At 34.9% G+C, this 18,204-nt stretch overlaps 1 protein-coding gene across 10 annotated transcripts in view; it reads right to left on the minus strand.

The window, feature by feature from the left end:
• Nucleotides 1–18,204, minus strand: part of BIRC6 (baculoviral IAP repeat containing 6) — a 210,029-nt gene that overhangs the window by 172,788 nt on the left and 19,037 nt on the right. For all 10 annotated transcript variants that reach the window (XR_004424875.1, XM_033125536.1, XM_033125539.1 and 7 more), the window contains exons 2-4: nt 9,504–9,685; nt 7,186–7,323; nt 928–1,121 (exon numbers count right to left, since the gene is read on the minus strand). Coding sequence is in view for 9 of the 10 variants with exons in the window: in XM_033125536.1 (XP_032981427.1) it covers nt 928–1,121; nt 7,186–7,323; nt 9,504–9,685 (514 nt within the window). In the remaining variant the exon portion in view is untranslated. The remainder of the gene's footprint in view (nt 1–927; nt 1,122–7,185; nt 7,324–9,503; nt 9,686–18,204) is intronic.

An 18,204-nucleotide genomic window follows, 5' to 3' on the forward strand; every position in this document is an offset into this window, starting at 1 on the left:
ACAACCAACAGAAGTTATCTATATAATAATAAAATCACTTAACCAAAAAAAGCAATTGATTAAGCAAAGTCTCAGTTTACCAAGAGATAAACTAATAAATACTACAAACTAAGAGCCATACTTAAGATAACAGAAGTTAAAAGCTAATTCACTCAGTAATGCCTTTGCTAACATCAGCATGTACTATTTATGAATGCACTTCAGAAAAAAACATAGAAAGTTACAATTCACATCAATGAAAATGTGAAAACATAAAATGCTACATAAATTTAATATTACAGTATAATACTTTTAAACTTCAGTACTTTCAATAAGAATCTGATAATTGTTATTTCAAATAACAAATCATGTAAGTTTTTAAACGAATGTATGTATTACTGGCTTTTAAATTAGTTTTATACAAAGAAGAAGCTCAGTAAATCTCTACTGAAGAAAATAATGGATGAGATGCGATTTTTATAATACTCTGCTTACATCCAGGGCAGGCAATTAATTTTTTCATTCTTTTCATTTTTTAGTAGAACATAATACATGGCTCTTATACTTAGTCTCTCGCATGTTTTTTTCATTTATTAAGATTTATTTCAAAGGTCACAAATTTCAACAAGGTGAAATAATTCTTATAAATTGAATAATTACAGTATTTTTAAGTTGACTCAAATATTTATTAAGCAAGTATGAAGCTGTAATTTTCAAAATATAACTTTATGATCCCTTTAAACACTTCCCAAGCAAGCATCAAAAGAAATAGCATTTCAAGTGGTAGTTTACGTCACTTCAGTTATTTTGATAAAAATGAGAATCTGAACAGTTTAAAACATTTTGAAACATCTTTTTAATTATCATCCAATTTACAGTTTTCCTGGGTTAATCCAAAAAAAAGGAATCAATTCAATTTCAGTATCACCTCTCTTTATAAGGTTATACCTGTCCACAGAACGGCCTGGCCCCACTCCAAGTTCTGGGCGTGCACTAGGTAAGAGGTAAGACAATCTGTCCATCACTGAGGAAGCCACAGGTAAGGCAGCAACATTTTGATTTATTTTCTTGAGTTCATTCACAATGGCACTGGCAATGGACTTTAACACATGATGAGGAAGATGAAATGTAACTGTAGCCCACTGAAAGAAAATTGGGAGTGTAAGCAAAGAAAAATGGACTCAACAGTTTTAAGCAAAACTGTAACGTACCCATTATAAATAAAGACCTATCAGTCTCAAGTCAGTTTACTGCATTCATTCATCATTTAAAGCACAAACTTGCAATTACATAAAAAATGAAATCTCAACTAATCACTGTGAAAAAGTTTAGAACCAGATGATAGCACACTTCATATATCCCATCCACAATTAAGGATAACTAAAGTCATCTGCCATTTTTCATATTTCTCCAGCACATATACAATGTTAAGCACAAATTAGGCACTCAAATATCTCTATTCATAAGAACACAGTTGTACAATGTATCACTACCGGGGTAGATGAGAAATTACTTTGGCTTAGATTCTTATGTATTTATTGCTGTTGTCACCATAATCCAGCAAAAGTAACTAAAAGCATAGATCTCTCAGTCACAGATTTGGATTGAGGCCCATCTTCACCATCAACTACGGTACCCTGGTCAAAAACTTCGGTTTCCTGCTTTTGAGAAATGGGGAAAAACAAATACCTATTCATCTAATATTATAAGAATTCAAGTGAGGACTGACTGGTACAGTGTTTAACAGAGTAGACATTCATAAATGTTAACCACAATTATTTAATACTAAAATAATTACTTAAGAAGTTAGGCTGCAAAAATGCTATGTATTATTCTCCCAGAAAAGTAAGTCTATAAAGTAATTTCACCTTTGTATCTTGTTCCTGCTCACCTATCAATGGTTTCTCCTCTTTCTAGTACACTCTAGGCAGCCTACTTAAATTATTACTTGTCAGTAAAACTGGAAAAACTTGTGGCCAGAAACATGACTTGAATTGCTAAAAAACAACAAAACAAAAAACACAAGAGAATGAAAGCCTCTTACTTTGTTTCTAGACCTAACCTGTTCATATAACCAGAGCCTCTTTGTTTGAAAGGGAGGTTGAATCCCCTTGAGAAAGAATCCTACAATAATACCAACTATACCCCAACTGTAAATCACATTTCAAACCTTCTGCAAAGGCACCCGTGGTCATTCACCAATCACTATGCTCTGGAGAATAGGAAACACTGTGATTTTTCAGGCATCAGCATTTTCAGGCAAAGCATCAGACAGTAGCATTGAAGTGACCTAAAACATCACAGTGAAAGGGGGGGCTTACAATGGTCAACCCAAAACTGTCTCGGTGAGCTCTGTAGGTCCCCAGACTTATCTTGTCATTATTTCTCCAGTTCCCAAATGCACAACTAGAAGAGATATAGAATAGGCAACTAGAAAAATGCCTACATTGTTTATTGTTTCTCTGATTCTTTCTGAGAACTATTAAAGCAAGAAACGTCAAGTGGAACCCCTAAAACTTTCCTTCTCTACAACCATACAAAACCAAAGTAGTATCACATTCCTGAAAAAATTTCTGAGATTGACGCCACGATAAGAGACCTGAGAGAGAGAGGAGTAATCAAACTACCTCACCTCCACTTAACTGGCCTGTTTGGCCGATGTGGAATATAAATGGATCTCAAAGAATGAATGTGGATTGTAAACTATCAAGTGGTGACTTTAATTGCAGCTATTATTCCAGATGAGATATCCTTACTAAAGGAGATCAACAAATCCCTTGATATCTGGCAGGCAATTACAATTCTGTCCAATACTATTTTCTCTCAACTAATTTTAAGGACCATCCAAAAGATTGCTTTAATCTGGCCATAACAATAAATCTTCAGTGTTACCTTGGGACTGAATCTCATGCTGTTTACCATGATCTAGTTCTGTAGAAATCCTAATCTAACATCCTGCCAATCACCAGATTGGTCCACTACATTGATTAACATCACATCAATTGGTCCATATGAGGAGTAAGTAGCAAGGAACTTCAATGCCTTACTGAGACACACGCAAGCCAGAGAGAATCAGTAAGAAGCTCCTGGCTTCTTAGTAGCCCCTAGTAGAAATTAATACCTATCCATTGAGACAAATGTTTATGCAATCAGAGCTAACCTACCCACTACAGACTAGGTGTTATCTGACACACCAAACCATAATACTGGGCACGAGATACAAGTATCCTTCATCAACTAGTTTATAAGAGATCAGTCTTGAGAAAGCCCAAAAGACAAGTTGAATAAGCAAGTAGCTCAGACTTCTACAATACCCACTCTTGCCAAAATGCCACCTTCTTATTTCACACTGAACTTCTTATGATGCGCTAACTGAGGAACAAAACCTCTGGCTCTGATTTACAGATGGTTCTGCACGTTATGCTGGAATCACCCCAACATGGATGGCAGCAGCATCACAGCCCCAGGAAAACAGTGGTGAATGTAAATCTTCTCAGTGGGCCGAACTCCAACCAGTACATTTGTCTGGACTGAGAGCTGATCAGAAGTAAAGATCCTCACTGATTAATAGACAGTAGCTAATGTTGTGACTAGATAGTCAGGCATGTGTGAAAATCAGGACTGGAAGACTGTTAACGAGGAAGTCAAGGGTAAAGGTGTATGATCAGACCTCTCCAAAGAAAACCAGTGTGTGAAACTATTTGTGAAATACATGAATGCTCATGAAAAGGCATCCATTCCAGAGGAAATGGACAAATTACACACACTATGAAAGTCACTCACCCTCTCTCCACAGCCATTCCAGTGTTTACTCAATGGACCTATATGCAAAATGCTATGGCAAAAGAGAGGGAAGGCATGTACAGGCCAAACAACATGAACTTCCTCTCACCAAGACTAACCAGGCGACAGCTCTTGCTGATTACCTTACCTGCAAATAGCAAATACTAAAGCTGAGCCACCAATATGACACCATTTTCCAGGAGGAAGAGCCAGCTATCTGATCATAGGCTGATTATACTGAATTCCTTCACTCAAGGACTAAGCAGCAATTTGTCTTCATTGTAATAGATATGTATTCTGGATATGCATTTACCTGTTCTGCCCACAATGCTTCTGTCATATTACATCACTGCCTGTGGACTAATAGAATGGCTTATGCCCCATCATCGTTTGCCACACAACTCTTTGCTTCTGACCAAGCAATCACTTCAAAGAAAGAAAAAAAATGCAACAATGGGCTCTTGCCCATGCAAGTGACTAATCTAACACTGGTATCATTCAAAAGGAGCTGGCCTGACCAAAAAACAAAGTGTAATGCCTTATTAAAGACTCATTTTAACTACTAATTAGGAGAAGTTCCTGAATGTAGTTGTACCTTGCAGGATTATACATATACTTTAATCAACCAAAAATACATAATACAGTTTCTCCCAGGAGGGTCACTATGATACTTAGTAACCCATTCACAAACTTTAAGCTTTATGCTCTGGAAATCTTATGTCCCGAGGGAGGAAAGTTCCACCAGGGTATAACAATGGTTCCACTGAGTTATGTGTTGACACTGCTATGCAGCATCAGGCAAAGAAGGAGGTTATTCTACTGGTTGGTATGATTAAAACTGACAAACAAGGGAAAAGGGATTGATGCTAAATAAAAGGGGCAAAGAGAACTTAAATGGAATCCAGGAGATTCTCTAGAGTGCCTCTAAGTCCTTCTATGTCCAACAGTAAAAGTGAGTGTACAACAACTTAAACACAGCACCACTGAGAATCTGAATGCCACATGAGTGAAGACTTGGGTCTCTCCACCACGTAGACACCTGCCAATTGAGGTCCTGGCTGAGGACAAACAGAATATGGAATAGGTAGAAGGTGATAAATATCAAGTATATCCTCTTGACCACTATAAAATTGAGGGATAGAGCAGTTATGCACATTTTCTTCCCTTATTACATAAATGATGGATGGATGGAGGGATGGATGGATGGACAGACAAACAGACGTTTAGATACACATTGACAGATATACAGGCTTATTTTATACAAGAATTTTTGGCTACAGTTAATGTAGTCTTTAGACAGCAGAGTTCTGTTAGCTAAACGGCTGAGACATAACTAAATTTTAAGATTAGTTAACATTACCTAGGGATGGATAAAATATCTATTGAAACTTCTTAGTAGTCCCTAATAGGAATTAATACCTATCCATGAGACAAATGTTTATGCAACTTGTCCCTCTCTCCGTCTCCTTCATGTGGATGGAGAGAGTCTTCCTTTGTAAAAAGGAACAGTGCCTCTTGTTAAGTAAAAGCATAATATTTTTGTTGTACTAAAGTTTAAATACATATAGACAGTATGTGATGAAGATGCTGAGTAGGCGAAGACGTGGAATGTGTCAGTCACTAAACTATTGTCTCTAATCTCCAAACCTACCCTCTATTTCTCTTCAGTGTCGTGTTGGGGCTGGAACTATACAAACTATATTTCTTTTTTGCCAACCAGTTTCCTGGCTGTTGAGTTCTGACAAAAGGAACACAGGATGGAAACTGGAAAGCATGATGAGGGGAGAAAAACTAGCTCCTCGCTATTATCATTGCTGTTAATTTAACACTGTTTCAGCAACAGACCAGGTGGCAGCAGCTGATTCTCCCGGCAGTCTTTTGTTGTTTTCTTAGCGCTTTCAGAACTAGTCTCATAGAGCTCCCTCAGAGGTACTAACATCAGCCCAGCAGCACCGCTCTTCAGAGACATGAGTCTCACTTCCACCAGCTCCAAGCTCCTCAGGTACCAGCTGGGCAGCAGCTCCTCCTCAGAAATCTGAGTCCCAGACCCATGGGGCCCACTCTATAAATTTGTAGGGTCTGATAAACCTAACCTCTTGTTCCTGCAGACGTAGGTGAGAGCCACTTCCTGTGTGTCACCTCAGTGTTTCCTCTTTACTTTTTCAGTTCTCAAATACATGTTAAATCAATTCTTTACAATAAATTCTCTGTTGGACTGCAGCATATGGTTTCTGTTTTACTAAATAAAATGTCCCATCGGTAGAATAAGGATTAATAAAAATCATCATAAATCTATAGAACAAAATTCAATATAATTATCAGAAAAAAACTCAGACGATCTATAAGAACTGATATGAAAAGATACTCAAAATACATTAAGTGAAAATAAGGTATATGCTATAGTCTAAATGTTTGTGTCCCCCCCAAAATTAACTTGTTGAAACCCTAACCCCGAAGATGATGGTATTAGGTAGGCCTTTGGGAGATAATGAAGTCATGAGGGTAGAGCCCTCATAAATGGAATTAGTGTCTTTATAAAAAAAAAAGGCTCCACAGAGATCCCGTGTCCTTTTCCACCATGTGAGGGCATAGCAAGAAGGCGCCAGGTATGAACCCGGAAGAACAACTTCACCAGAAGGCAACCATGCTGACACCCTGATCATGGATTTCCCCGCCTCCACAACTGTGAGCAGTAAATGTCTATTGTTTATACACTACCCAGTCGGAGGTACTCTGTTACAGCAGCCCAAACAGACTAAACTAAGACAGTGTATCACAGTATTTTACAACTTGTACTTGAGAAAAAAATATTTATAAATGCGAAAGTTGTTTTTACGAAAATAGTTTTTACCTTCTACTTTATATCCTCTGATATAGAAATTTTATATGCATTACAATTTTAACTTAGAAAAGATCTTAAAGAAAAACACAGAATTAAATATAGCCAAGGATTTAATTCAAAGCACCATCTCCTACAGACATCCTAGTCATGCAAAAAAAATTTTCTTTCAATTTCAAAGCCTAAAATAGCCCATTTCCAAAGACATATTCCATTTCTCATGGAAGCTTATAACCTGACAAGAAAGTCTCTTTCTTGTAATTATTTAGGTAAATAATTGTAATTATTTAGGTAAAAAGAGAGAAAGCCAGCTTCTCGACCAATACGGGGTCATCAAGCATAGAAGCTTTAGGAACAAAGTAAGTAAAATAGTTCCCACAAACTGAAGTTAAACTTCAGTAAAAATAGTTTCAACATTGAGATGACTTATAAGCACATTCTGTTTTTTTTAAGAGAGAAAAATCTAGAATTAGAATATTTCCAAAGAGGATGGGGGTGGGAGGGGAGGACAGAGAAAGGCGAAAAGTATGGAGGTATATTTTCTATTATAACCCCAAACAAGGTAACTTTTTTTAACTTCTTACCTTAGCAACTTTGTGATTTGCTGCAGTCTCATGAGATGTATTTTTTAAACCATCTTTAAGCTGTGTGATGAACAAATCATAACCCTCCGTACTAGAAATATCTACCTTTTCTAAACATGCTGATAAGAGCTGTTGTGCCTAAATGAAAAAAATGATCACAGAAAATTAACACAACAAAAAATGTTAAATTCAGATCCCTATTCAAATAATTTAATTTGCAATGATTCTGACAGGTACTATACTAAAGCTTACCTACTTTTAATTTAATAAATTTAATCAAATAATGATGTGAAGGGCTATTATAAAATTAAATGACATAGTCCAATGTATTTAGTGTATTACCACACAGTAAAGTTTTACTACACGGAAGCTATTATAAACCAAAGCAAGATAGAAAAACTGGACAAGATGAAACAATGAACAAAAACAATAGAGGGAAAATTTTAAAGATAAATGTAAAATCTTTCAGTGAGCTTTAAATAAACTACGCAAAACCATAAGAGGGGACATTCACTAAATCAGAAGATAATATAAAAAAGCCCTTTGCATTGTTACCTACATGTTCAATATGAACTACCTTAATCAAAAATGTGGTCAATACATGGAGAATACATCTGTACTGATCCAAACAAACCTAGGACCCCATACTTTAAGGACAAATGGCACCGTAAAGGATGCCTGGGATGTTGGAAGGCCTACAAACAAAATTATATGAACAACAGAGATGCAATTATTTAGGTAAAAAGAGAGAAAGCCAGCAATAGATGTTAAGAGCCAGCAAGGTGGGGGAGGTGGTAGAAGCCAGCTAGATATCTAGCATTTCAGTCAGTGCAGTAGGAAAAATACAGACTTGAGGGTTATTTCATACAAATTTTCAAATATTTTACTGTGATTTTGTTGTTCTTTTTAAAACCTGAACAGTTTGATATCACCTTTCAGGGTAAATATAATACAGATCCTTTATTAAGATATTGGCTTTATTAAGGTATCACCTGATCTCAAGTCCTTAAATTAGGAGGAAAAAATGTTCAAAACAAGAATTAATTAATTCTCTGTCCAAAGATTTTAGACATGGCCCCAGATCCAGATATTCTAATGACAAAAAGATGGCCACTCTGTTTACAGAACTCAAATTTCCAGCCACATGCTTTCAATATTAACATACAATAGACGACAGTGATATGACACTAAATGTGAAATCTAAATGGACATATGTTGGTATCTTTTTTAAAAATATACCTTCCAGAGAGAATAAAAACATGGGTACACTGCACACTGACACTTTTCATGTCCTAAAAATAGTAAATATACTATACCGCTTTTATCAACTAACCTTATCAATTTCCAAATGTAAAACAACTTGTATGAAGGCAGAAAAAATATCTCACTTTTTTAGGAAGCACAACATTATAATCTTTTATATTCTATTTAAGATGATTTAAAGTCCAAAAAAGTTTTAAATGTACTTTCAAATTACATAGTATGAACATCAACGCACACAAAAAAGTCTGAGTTACGATACATTTACAAATTAAGTAATGAACATGTAACACTACAGAAAAATGAATATGGCTGAAATTTCAAATTAGGATTGTTAAGAGACATGATACATAGCAAAGATTACCGGTTGTCCACTAATACGTATTCCTCTCCTTTTCTTAATACTTAAAAAAATAAACCACATCTTTCCCAATCTTCTCAGCCTGATGTGGCCATGTGCCCATGTGACCAATTCTGGTCAGCGGGGTGAATGTGAAAAGGGCATTTGTAAGCGAGTTTGTGAAAGAGAACAAGAAGGAATGAAGGAGAGACACAGACTACGACAGAGAGAGAGGAGGGAAAGAGAGAAACACAGGAAAGGAGGGAGAAAGAAAAGGGAGGGTAAGCATGCCGTGACACACTGTGCGGCACTGGCCTTTTGCCCTCCGTTTCCTTCTGACTGGGAAATAGTGAGACTTGGAGGAACTGTCTTGGACTCACAAGATGGAAAATAAGTACTGAGGTAAGCAAAGTTGCCCCTACACTTAGCCCTGTTACTGGAAAGAAACTATCGTTTAAGCTGTAGTATTTGGGGGGGGGGGGTCTCAGTTACAGTGATTTAACCTGTACAGTTCACACTTAAATACCACTTCGAGCACAGCCATTAATTATGCACAGGAAAGACTAGTGTTTAAATAAAGCTGTGATCAATAAGTTACTTCTTTTGTTTTTATAGGGCTACATATATGTCCTCAAAGGACAATCTAATTTCATTTAACAGCTAAAAGGTCTGAGATTACATTAAGTAGAAAAGTACATTGATACTTATTTCAACTTACCTCTGTAACAGGTAATTCAAGCTGAACCACATCATCCTGCTTTGAAACTGGAGTTTGCAGAGCAGTGTCTAACAACAAGATTCCATTAAGGTCCTTCCTACACCCTACTGCATAGTCATCCACAAATATAACTTTATCCACGGCAGAAATATACTGACACTTCACCTGTCCACCTGGTTTAGCTGTTAAAAGAACAAAAATTCAACACTTAAGATTTTTAAGACCAATAGTCCATTAAAAATAATTGTTTACATGGCAACTAAATACAATATAGAATCCTGGACTGGAAAAAATTGCTCTAAAGCACGTTATCAGAACAACTGATTAGATGGGAATATACACTGTAGATCAGATAAAAGTGTGAAATTATCAACTTGACAAGTACATTGCTGTAATAAAAAAATGTCATTGTTCTTAGAAATAAATAGTAAGGGGTAGAGGGTATGATTATGTAACTTACTCTCAATAGAACAAAAGTAATATGTACATATATGCGGGGGAATGATAAGCAAACGTGGTAATGCATTTAAAATTATAATTAGTAGAACTAAGTAAAGGGTATAAGGAAGTTCTTTGTACTATACTCATTCAAAATTAAAGTGTTCAGAACAAAATTTTAAAATATTCGTATTTTTGGTTAATTTTTTTTGCAAAACTCAATAAGCATAAAGTCAGCATGGATAATTTATAGGTAACACCGTAAAAGGCTTTTATTTCTGAGATAAAATTATGCAAAATATTTATAACCTAAGAGAACCAGTAAAGCCTAGGTTCATCTACGACTGAAAAAACAGGCAACTAACACTGAAAATCAATGTTCCCTGAGGTTTCTGCTGAGTCAGTGTCAGAGCACAAATGGACAGTCAGTGAACACACTAACCACAAAATTTCTCAGAGTAAGAGTACAATTTCAAGAACTCTTACAAAAGACAGTAACAGATAGGCAGAAGCTTTAAACATAATACCAAAAACATGTTTGGAAAAGATAACATCAGATTTTACATTTAAATGCGTAAGGAAGTGTGTAAAGAGATTAATATTAAGTGTTTCTGCCACAAATTCAATCTCTATAAAAGACTTTAAGAATGATCAATTGGAAAATTTTACTGCATTAAAGAAACTTCTCTGTAGGCAAGCAATCCTGCTACTAGTATATCTCATTCTAAATTCCTACCACAACTCTATAGAACATCTCGGTTATTAGTACTGCTATTGCCTAATAATACAAAAGCAGAAAAGTGGAAATAAATTAGGGTCCTATACATCAACCTCTAGGACAGCTATAAAACATAATCAATGAATATTAGGGTTGGCTTTCTTAATCCTAAATTATTATAGCTCCCTTGGACTCTAACAAACAGCTTGGAGGCATTACAAAACTGATTAGGAACTAACTCGTTATCTACATAAAACAAAGAAAAAATTCATGGCATTTCCATAGTTCAGTCCCAGATCTGGAGATTCAAAATGTATTAGTATACAGGAAAATAATCTCTGTAATACCATAAAATAGGAATATAAACCTAGCACTTCTGATCTCTAGATAGAAACCACAGAAAACAATGCAAATTATAGGAACTGAGAGTAGAATTATGTAAGAACTTATAAAGATAGTTTCAAAACTCATTAACTATAATTTTTTTAAAAACAGACTATTCTTTTTTTAGAGCAGTTTTAGGTTCACAGCAAAATCAAGTTGAAAGCACAGAGATTTCCCGTATGTGTCTGCGCCCCCATAGCTATGATTTTTTTAAAAAAAACAAACTACAAAGTCTGCTTTATTGTTTTAGGGATATGTAATTAGGTAACAAACTATAAAAATCATAATTTTGTTAAAATTTTCCCAGAGAGGTATAAAATGTGAGAATATACGCTAAAGTTTTTCAACTGGATTTCCATGCAACCCCAAGATTTCATGTAACGTCCCCAGAGATTCCTCAAGAGATCATAACTATAAAAAGTCAACACTGGTTTTTGAACTTCTTACATTATGCAGTATTAGCACTCAAAGCAATGCACAATGACCAAACAGTCTTGTTGGCAATCTCTTCGGAGGTCTTTTAGGCTCATCCATATAGCAGCATGTTCATTCGGATGAGTCCATTCTCCGTTTTTGACTTAAGAAAGCTCATCCATAATGTAGAAGTGCTGTACTACACAGCAGGGAAGACAGTAGGCTGGTATCAGCTATACTCCCTCCAAGGTTCTTCCTGCTTCTATGATCTCGTCTTAACTAATTACATCTACAAAGACCATATTCCCAAATAAGGTCACATTCTGAGGTTCTCTGTGGATGTGAATTTTGAGGGAAGATTATTCAACCCACTACCAACCTTTTTTCTGAATCTTACTCAGCCTCGAACATTAAGAGATAGAGCTTTGTTAACGTAGTCTGAAAACAGTACACTCAAGATTAGATTTTACCGATCTGCCCCTAGACAAGTCCTAAATTTCTGTGAAGGAAAAATATCCTGCAATGAACAAAGACTATTTTGTGGAACTTTCCACCTTCTTACATGTTTGAGCAAAACGTTTCTTATATAACAAGAAACAAGACCAAAGACATAAATTCTTATTTCAGTTAAAAATGAAATCCATGTGTGCTTAAGTTTGACCTAGAATTGGCTGTTCGTAAAGGAAAAAACAAGTTTCACAATGAGAGGTAAATTTCAACGTTTATTTTTAGTTTATAAGAGTAACAATTTTAAGCACATAAAGGTCCATAAAAAAGATAAAGAAACCAAGAAACCTATATTGGAGCCTGATTGTGTCATTCAGTAAGAAAACATCTTTTCAAACTCTTGTACAATATATTAAGTTATACTTTTATTTACATCATTTTGGTTCATAGTTTTAATAGTGTTACTATTCATCACAGTAAATTTTAATGTTACCAACAACATTAACAAACTTACAACCTACTTAAATCTCCCATGCCTATCTTTAAAAAATTAAATACCATTTTGGCATAAACCAGTTATTTAACAGAAACTCATTTTGCTTACCTTATGAGTTTACAAATGTCTGAAAAATTAATTTCCCAAAGAAAGGTGTTACTTAACTAATGTTTTGTTATGTCTTCAAGAGAAGTTGGCTGAAACTTATTTTGGGTATTTAAGTAGGGAGGAACAGTCCTGCACAAACCCTGTACCACACACTGTACCACGTTACAATTTTATGTAGAGATAATTGTAAAAAGACTATAAAACATACATGGATAAAATAATTTTTTCAAGAGGAAATTTCAGTACAGAAAAAACTCATATGTCCTCCCATCTACACCAGGTATCAGCAAATTTGTTATAAAAGGGTTAGACAGTAAATATTTTAAACTTCAAGACACACACGGTCTCTCTCACAATAACTCAACTCTGCCACTGTACCACAAAGTAGCCATAGATAATATGTAAATAAATGGGTGTGGACATGTTCCCATAACACTTTAGTTAGAGAATCAGTAGACCGCCTGAGAGCCACAGAGGTGGTGGCAGGCCTTAGTTTGCAGACCCTTGGTTGACAACTAATGGGTTTTATTAGTGCAGATGTTCTTTCTGGGCAGGGGAAACTTTACAAAACTAGGTTAAAAATTCACAGGAAGACTCAATAAGCTGCTGAAAACTAACAAAGAAAAATCTTGAAAGCAACCAGTGAAAAGCATGTTACTTACGAGAAGTAATAAAATTAACAATAAAAGCACTTTTATTATTAAATACCACGGGGTTCCTTAGGAAGTGGACCATTTTTTATACACTGAAAAGAGAAATTCTGTATCCAACAAAAATATCTTTCAGGAATGAAGGTGGAAATAAAGACATTCTCAGATGAAGGAATACTAAAGAGAAATTTTGCCAGCAAAGCTGCTTAAAAGAACTCCAAGAGAAAGTTCATCAAACAGAAAGGGAAGGATTTCAGAAGTAAACTCAAGATTATCAGGAATGAGGGAAGAAATAGTAAATATCCGGCTAAATACAACGATGATTCTTCAGCTCAGTTCTTTAAAATACATTTGACAATTGAAAGTAAAAGTCATTATTTTGTCAGACAGGGTTTTCAATGTATAGAAATGTAACAAATTAGTCAACTACAACTTAAAAGAGGGGAGGGCACAATATGATGGAAAGGTTTGTACATTCCATTCAAAATAGTAAAATACGAAATAGATTCTAAATAGATTGTGAAAAATATATATGTTGTAATCCCTGGAGTAACTACAAAAAAAATACAAATAAGTCAAAAAAGTTGATAAATTAAAACAAAATAATTTAAAAGTCAAATAACCAAAAAAAGCATAAAAGGAGAAAAACAAGTGAAAAAAAAAAAGAATAAAATGGAATATTTAAATCAAAATATTAATTATATTAAATGACCGAAACATGCCAAGTGACAGATTGTCAGAATGAATTTAAACATACATACACAATCCAAGTCTATGATGTCTATAAAAAACTTTTGCCCTTCTAAAAGCATAAAAAAGAATGGAAAAAAGATACATCATGCAAATGTTCATCAAAAAAGGATGGAATGTCTATATTCAAAGCAAACGACATCACCAAGGATAAATGAGGACATTACATGACAAAAGGGTCAATTAAGAAAGAAGGAAAAGCAATCCAAAATATATACACACCTAACAGAATTTGAAAATACATAAAGCAAAAACTAACATAACTGAAAGGAGAAACAGGCATCCATAATTAAAGCTGGAGACGTCGACATTCCTCTTTCAGTAATTGATAGAATTAGTAGACACAAAACTAGCAAAGACATAGAGAAACTGAACGCAATGACATGTACAGAATATTCCACCTATCAACAGTAGAATTCACATTCTTTTCAAGTGCTCATAGAACATCCATCAAGACAGGTCATATCCTGGGTCATAAAACACACCTTAACAAAGATAAACGTAAAATTAAAAGTATGTTATCTACCCATAATGGATTTAAGTAGAAATCAAGAACAGAAATATAACAGGAAACCTCTAAATACTTGAAATTAAACAACATATTCCTAAATAACCCAAGGGTCAATGAAGAAGTCTCAGGTAATTCAGAAAATGTTTAATTAAACAACAATGAAAATGTAACATCAAAATTTGTCATATGCAGCTAAAGCTTAGAGTGAAATTTATAGGAATTAAACGCTTATATTAGGATGGGGTAAAAACGTATCAAATCAATAACCTATGCTTTACTTAAAGAAAACTCAAAAAAGGAAGAGCAAAAATGAAACCAAAACAAGCAAAAGGAAAGAAATAATAGCAGAACTCAATGAAACTGAAAATAGAAAAATAACAGAAGATTAATATAAGCAAAAAATTAGTTCTTTGAAAATATCAATGAAATTGATAAACCTCGAGCACGACTGGCAAAGATAAAAAAAAAAAAGAAGAAGAAACAAATTACCAATATCAGGAATGCAAGAGGAGGTAAACTCCAGATCCTGCAGACAACTGAAAAATAAGAGAATGGTATGACTAACTCCACGCACATAAATTTGTCAACTTAGGTTGTCAAAATAAATAAATTTGACACTATAAATGTTAAAAAGATAACTGGGGGATAATACACATAAGATCTACACACATGAATTTGAAAATATAGATGAAATGTACCAATTCCTTGAAAATTACAAACAAAACATCCAAAATGAAACATAATGTGAAGTGAGGAAAATTAATTCATTGTTAAAAACTTTCTAAAGAAACCTCTAGGCCTACCAAATTTCACTGGAGAAATCTATCAAACATATAAGTAAAAAGTAATACCAATTCTATATAATCTCTTCCAGGAAATGGAAGAGGGAACACTTCTGAATCATTTTATGAGGCCAGCATTAACCTAATACCAAAACTAGAAAAAGATGTACAAGAAAACTACATGCCATTATCTCTCTGCAGTCAGATCCAAAAATCCTCAACAAAATAAAAGCAAATGGAACTTAGCAATATATAAAAAGAAGAATATACCAGGACCAAGTAGGATTATCCCAGGAATAAAAAACTGGTTCAATGTTCAAAAATCATTGTAAACTACCATATTAGTAGCTTACAGAAGAACTGCATGATCAAATCCGTAGATACATTTGGAAAAATACAACTTTCATTCATTATTTTAAAAATAAAAAACCTGGCAAATAGAAATAAAAGGGACTTCCCTCGGGGCTGGCCCGGTGGCTCAGGCGGTTAGAGCTCTGTGCTCCTAACTCCGAAGGCTGCTGGTTCGATTCCCACATGGGCCAGTGGGCTCTCACCCACAAGGTTGCCAGTTCAACTCCTCCAGTCCCGCAAGGGATGGTGGGCTGCACCCCCTGCAACTAGCAACGGCAACTGGACCTGGAGCTGAGCTGTGCCCTCCACAACTAAGACTGAAAGGACAACAACTTGAAGCTGAATGGCACCCTCCACAACTAAGATTGAAAGGACAACAACTTGACTTGGAAAAAAGGCCTGGAAGTACACACTGTTCCCCAACAAAGTCCTGTTCCCCTTCCCCAATTAAAAAAAAAAAAAAAAAAAAAAAGGGACTTTCCTCGACCTGATAAGGGACAACTACAAAAATCTTACTATCAACCTACTCCGTGGTACAAGACTGAATGAAGACTTCCCGCTAAGATCAGGAACAAGGCAAGGATGTACTTTTCACCACTCCTATTCAATATCATACTGGTAGATCTAACCACTGCAGTAAGAAATGAGGATTTAAAAGCCATACAGATTAGAAAAGAAATTAAACTACCCCTATTAACAAGTAACATGATTACTACCTAGTAACATGATTACTGCTGAAGAAAATTCCAAAGAATCTAAAACTAAAACAAAATAGAGCTAATAAATGAGTTTAACAAGGTTGCAGTAAACAAAGTCAATATACAAAAATCAATCAATTCAATTTCTATCTATTAGAAATGATCAATCTGAAACTGAAGTTTACAAAGAAAAGTAGCAATTTACAATAGCTCTAAACCAAAATAAAATATTTAAGATATATACCTAATAAAAGGTGTACAGGATATGTATGGTGAAAAGTGCAAAAGGCTGATGAAATAAATCAAAGAAGACCTAAAAAAAAAACCATGGTCATGGACTGGAAGAGTCAACACAGTAAAGATGTCAAGAAGCCCCATATTACTCTATAGATTTAATGCGATTTCTATCAAAATCCCAGCAGGAGTTTTTAGCTACAAACTGATTCTAAGATTTATCTAAAAAGGCTAATGAACTCGAACAGCCAAAACAATTTTGATAACGAATAAAGTTAGACAAAACACATTATCAGATTTTAAGACCTACTATAAAGAAAGTGTGGTACTGGCCAATAGACATATAGATCCATGGAACAAAACAGAATCCAGAGACTGACCCACATAAACATGGCCATCTGATTTTTTTTTAATTTTTAACTGTAGAAAATTGTACATAACATAAAAATTTCCATTTTACCCATTTTGAAGGGTACAGTTCAGTGGCATTCAGTACACTGAAGTGGTGTATACAATCATCAGCACCATCCATCCACAGAACTCTTCATCTTACAAAACTGAAACTCTGTAACCATTAGACATGAACTCTGTCTTCTAAAACTTCCATTCTCCCAACTACTGGCAACCACCATTACATTACATTAATACTTTCTGTCTCCATGAAGTTGACTACTCTGAGTACCTCCTGTAAGTGAAATCACACAGTATTTGTCATTCTGTGACTGGCTTATTTCCCTGAGCATACTCATAATGTCTTCAAGATTCAACCCTGTGATCCAATCCCAGAGATTCCCCCCACCTTTTGCTCTTTCCCTCTCCTTTAATCTACCGCCAGTGGAGCCAGTGGATGTCAGGTAACCCTCCTCCTTTGATTCTATGTATAAAATGAGCTGCAAACCGCCATTTCATGGAGTACTTTCTCAGTCTGTTGAGACTGCTTCCCGGCAATTGTCATCAGTTTGGCTAAAATAAACTCTTATAAGCTTTCAAAAAAAAAAAAAGATTCAACCATGTTGTAGCATGGGTCAGAATTTCCTTCCTTTTTCAAGGCTAAAATTATTTTGTATACATACAACACCACATTTTATCTCTTCATCTGTCTATGAACACTTGAGTGGCTTCTACTTTTCTGATTATTGTGAATAATGCTGCTATCAATATGGTGCACAAATATTTCAGGGCCTTGCTTTCAATTCTTTTGGGTATACGTATACCCAGATGTGGAATTACAGGATCATATAATAATTTTATTTTTAATTTTTTAAGGAATTGCCAATACTATTTTCCATAGCAACTATTTTATATTTCCACCAAAAGTACACAAGGATTCCAATTTCTCCACATCCTCAAAACACTACTCTTTTTTTTAATAACAGCCATTCTAATGGGTATGAAGAGGTATGTCACAGTAATTCTGATTTGCACTTCTCTAATATTAAGAGCTTAAAGAAGAAAATACAGATGAAATGTACCATCTTTTGAGTCTTTTCATGGGGTTGTTAGCTATTCGCATGTCTTCTTTGGAGAAATGTCCATTCAAGTCCTTTGCCCATTCTTGGGTTGTTTTTGTTGTTGAGCTCTAGAAGTTCTCTATATATTCTGGATATTAGTCTCTCTATGTATCTGAATATATGGTTTGCAAATATTTTCTCCGTTATGTGGTTTGCCTTTTTACTCTTCAATGCACAAGTTTTTCATTTTGATGGGAGTCCAATTTTGT

The sequence above is a fragment of the Rhinolophus ferrumequinum genome, chromosome 13, assembly GCF_004115265.2.
Source record: "Rhinolophus ferrumequinum isolate MPI-CBG mRhiFer1 chromosome 13, mRhiFer1_v1.p, whole genome shotgun sequence".
In the NCBI taxonomy this organism is placed as follows: Eukaryota; Metazoa; Chordata; class Mammalia; order Chiroptera; family Rhinolophidae; genus Rhinolophus; species Rhinolophus ferrumequinum.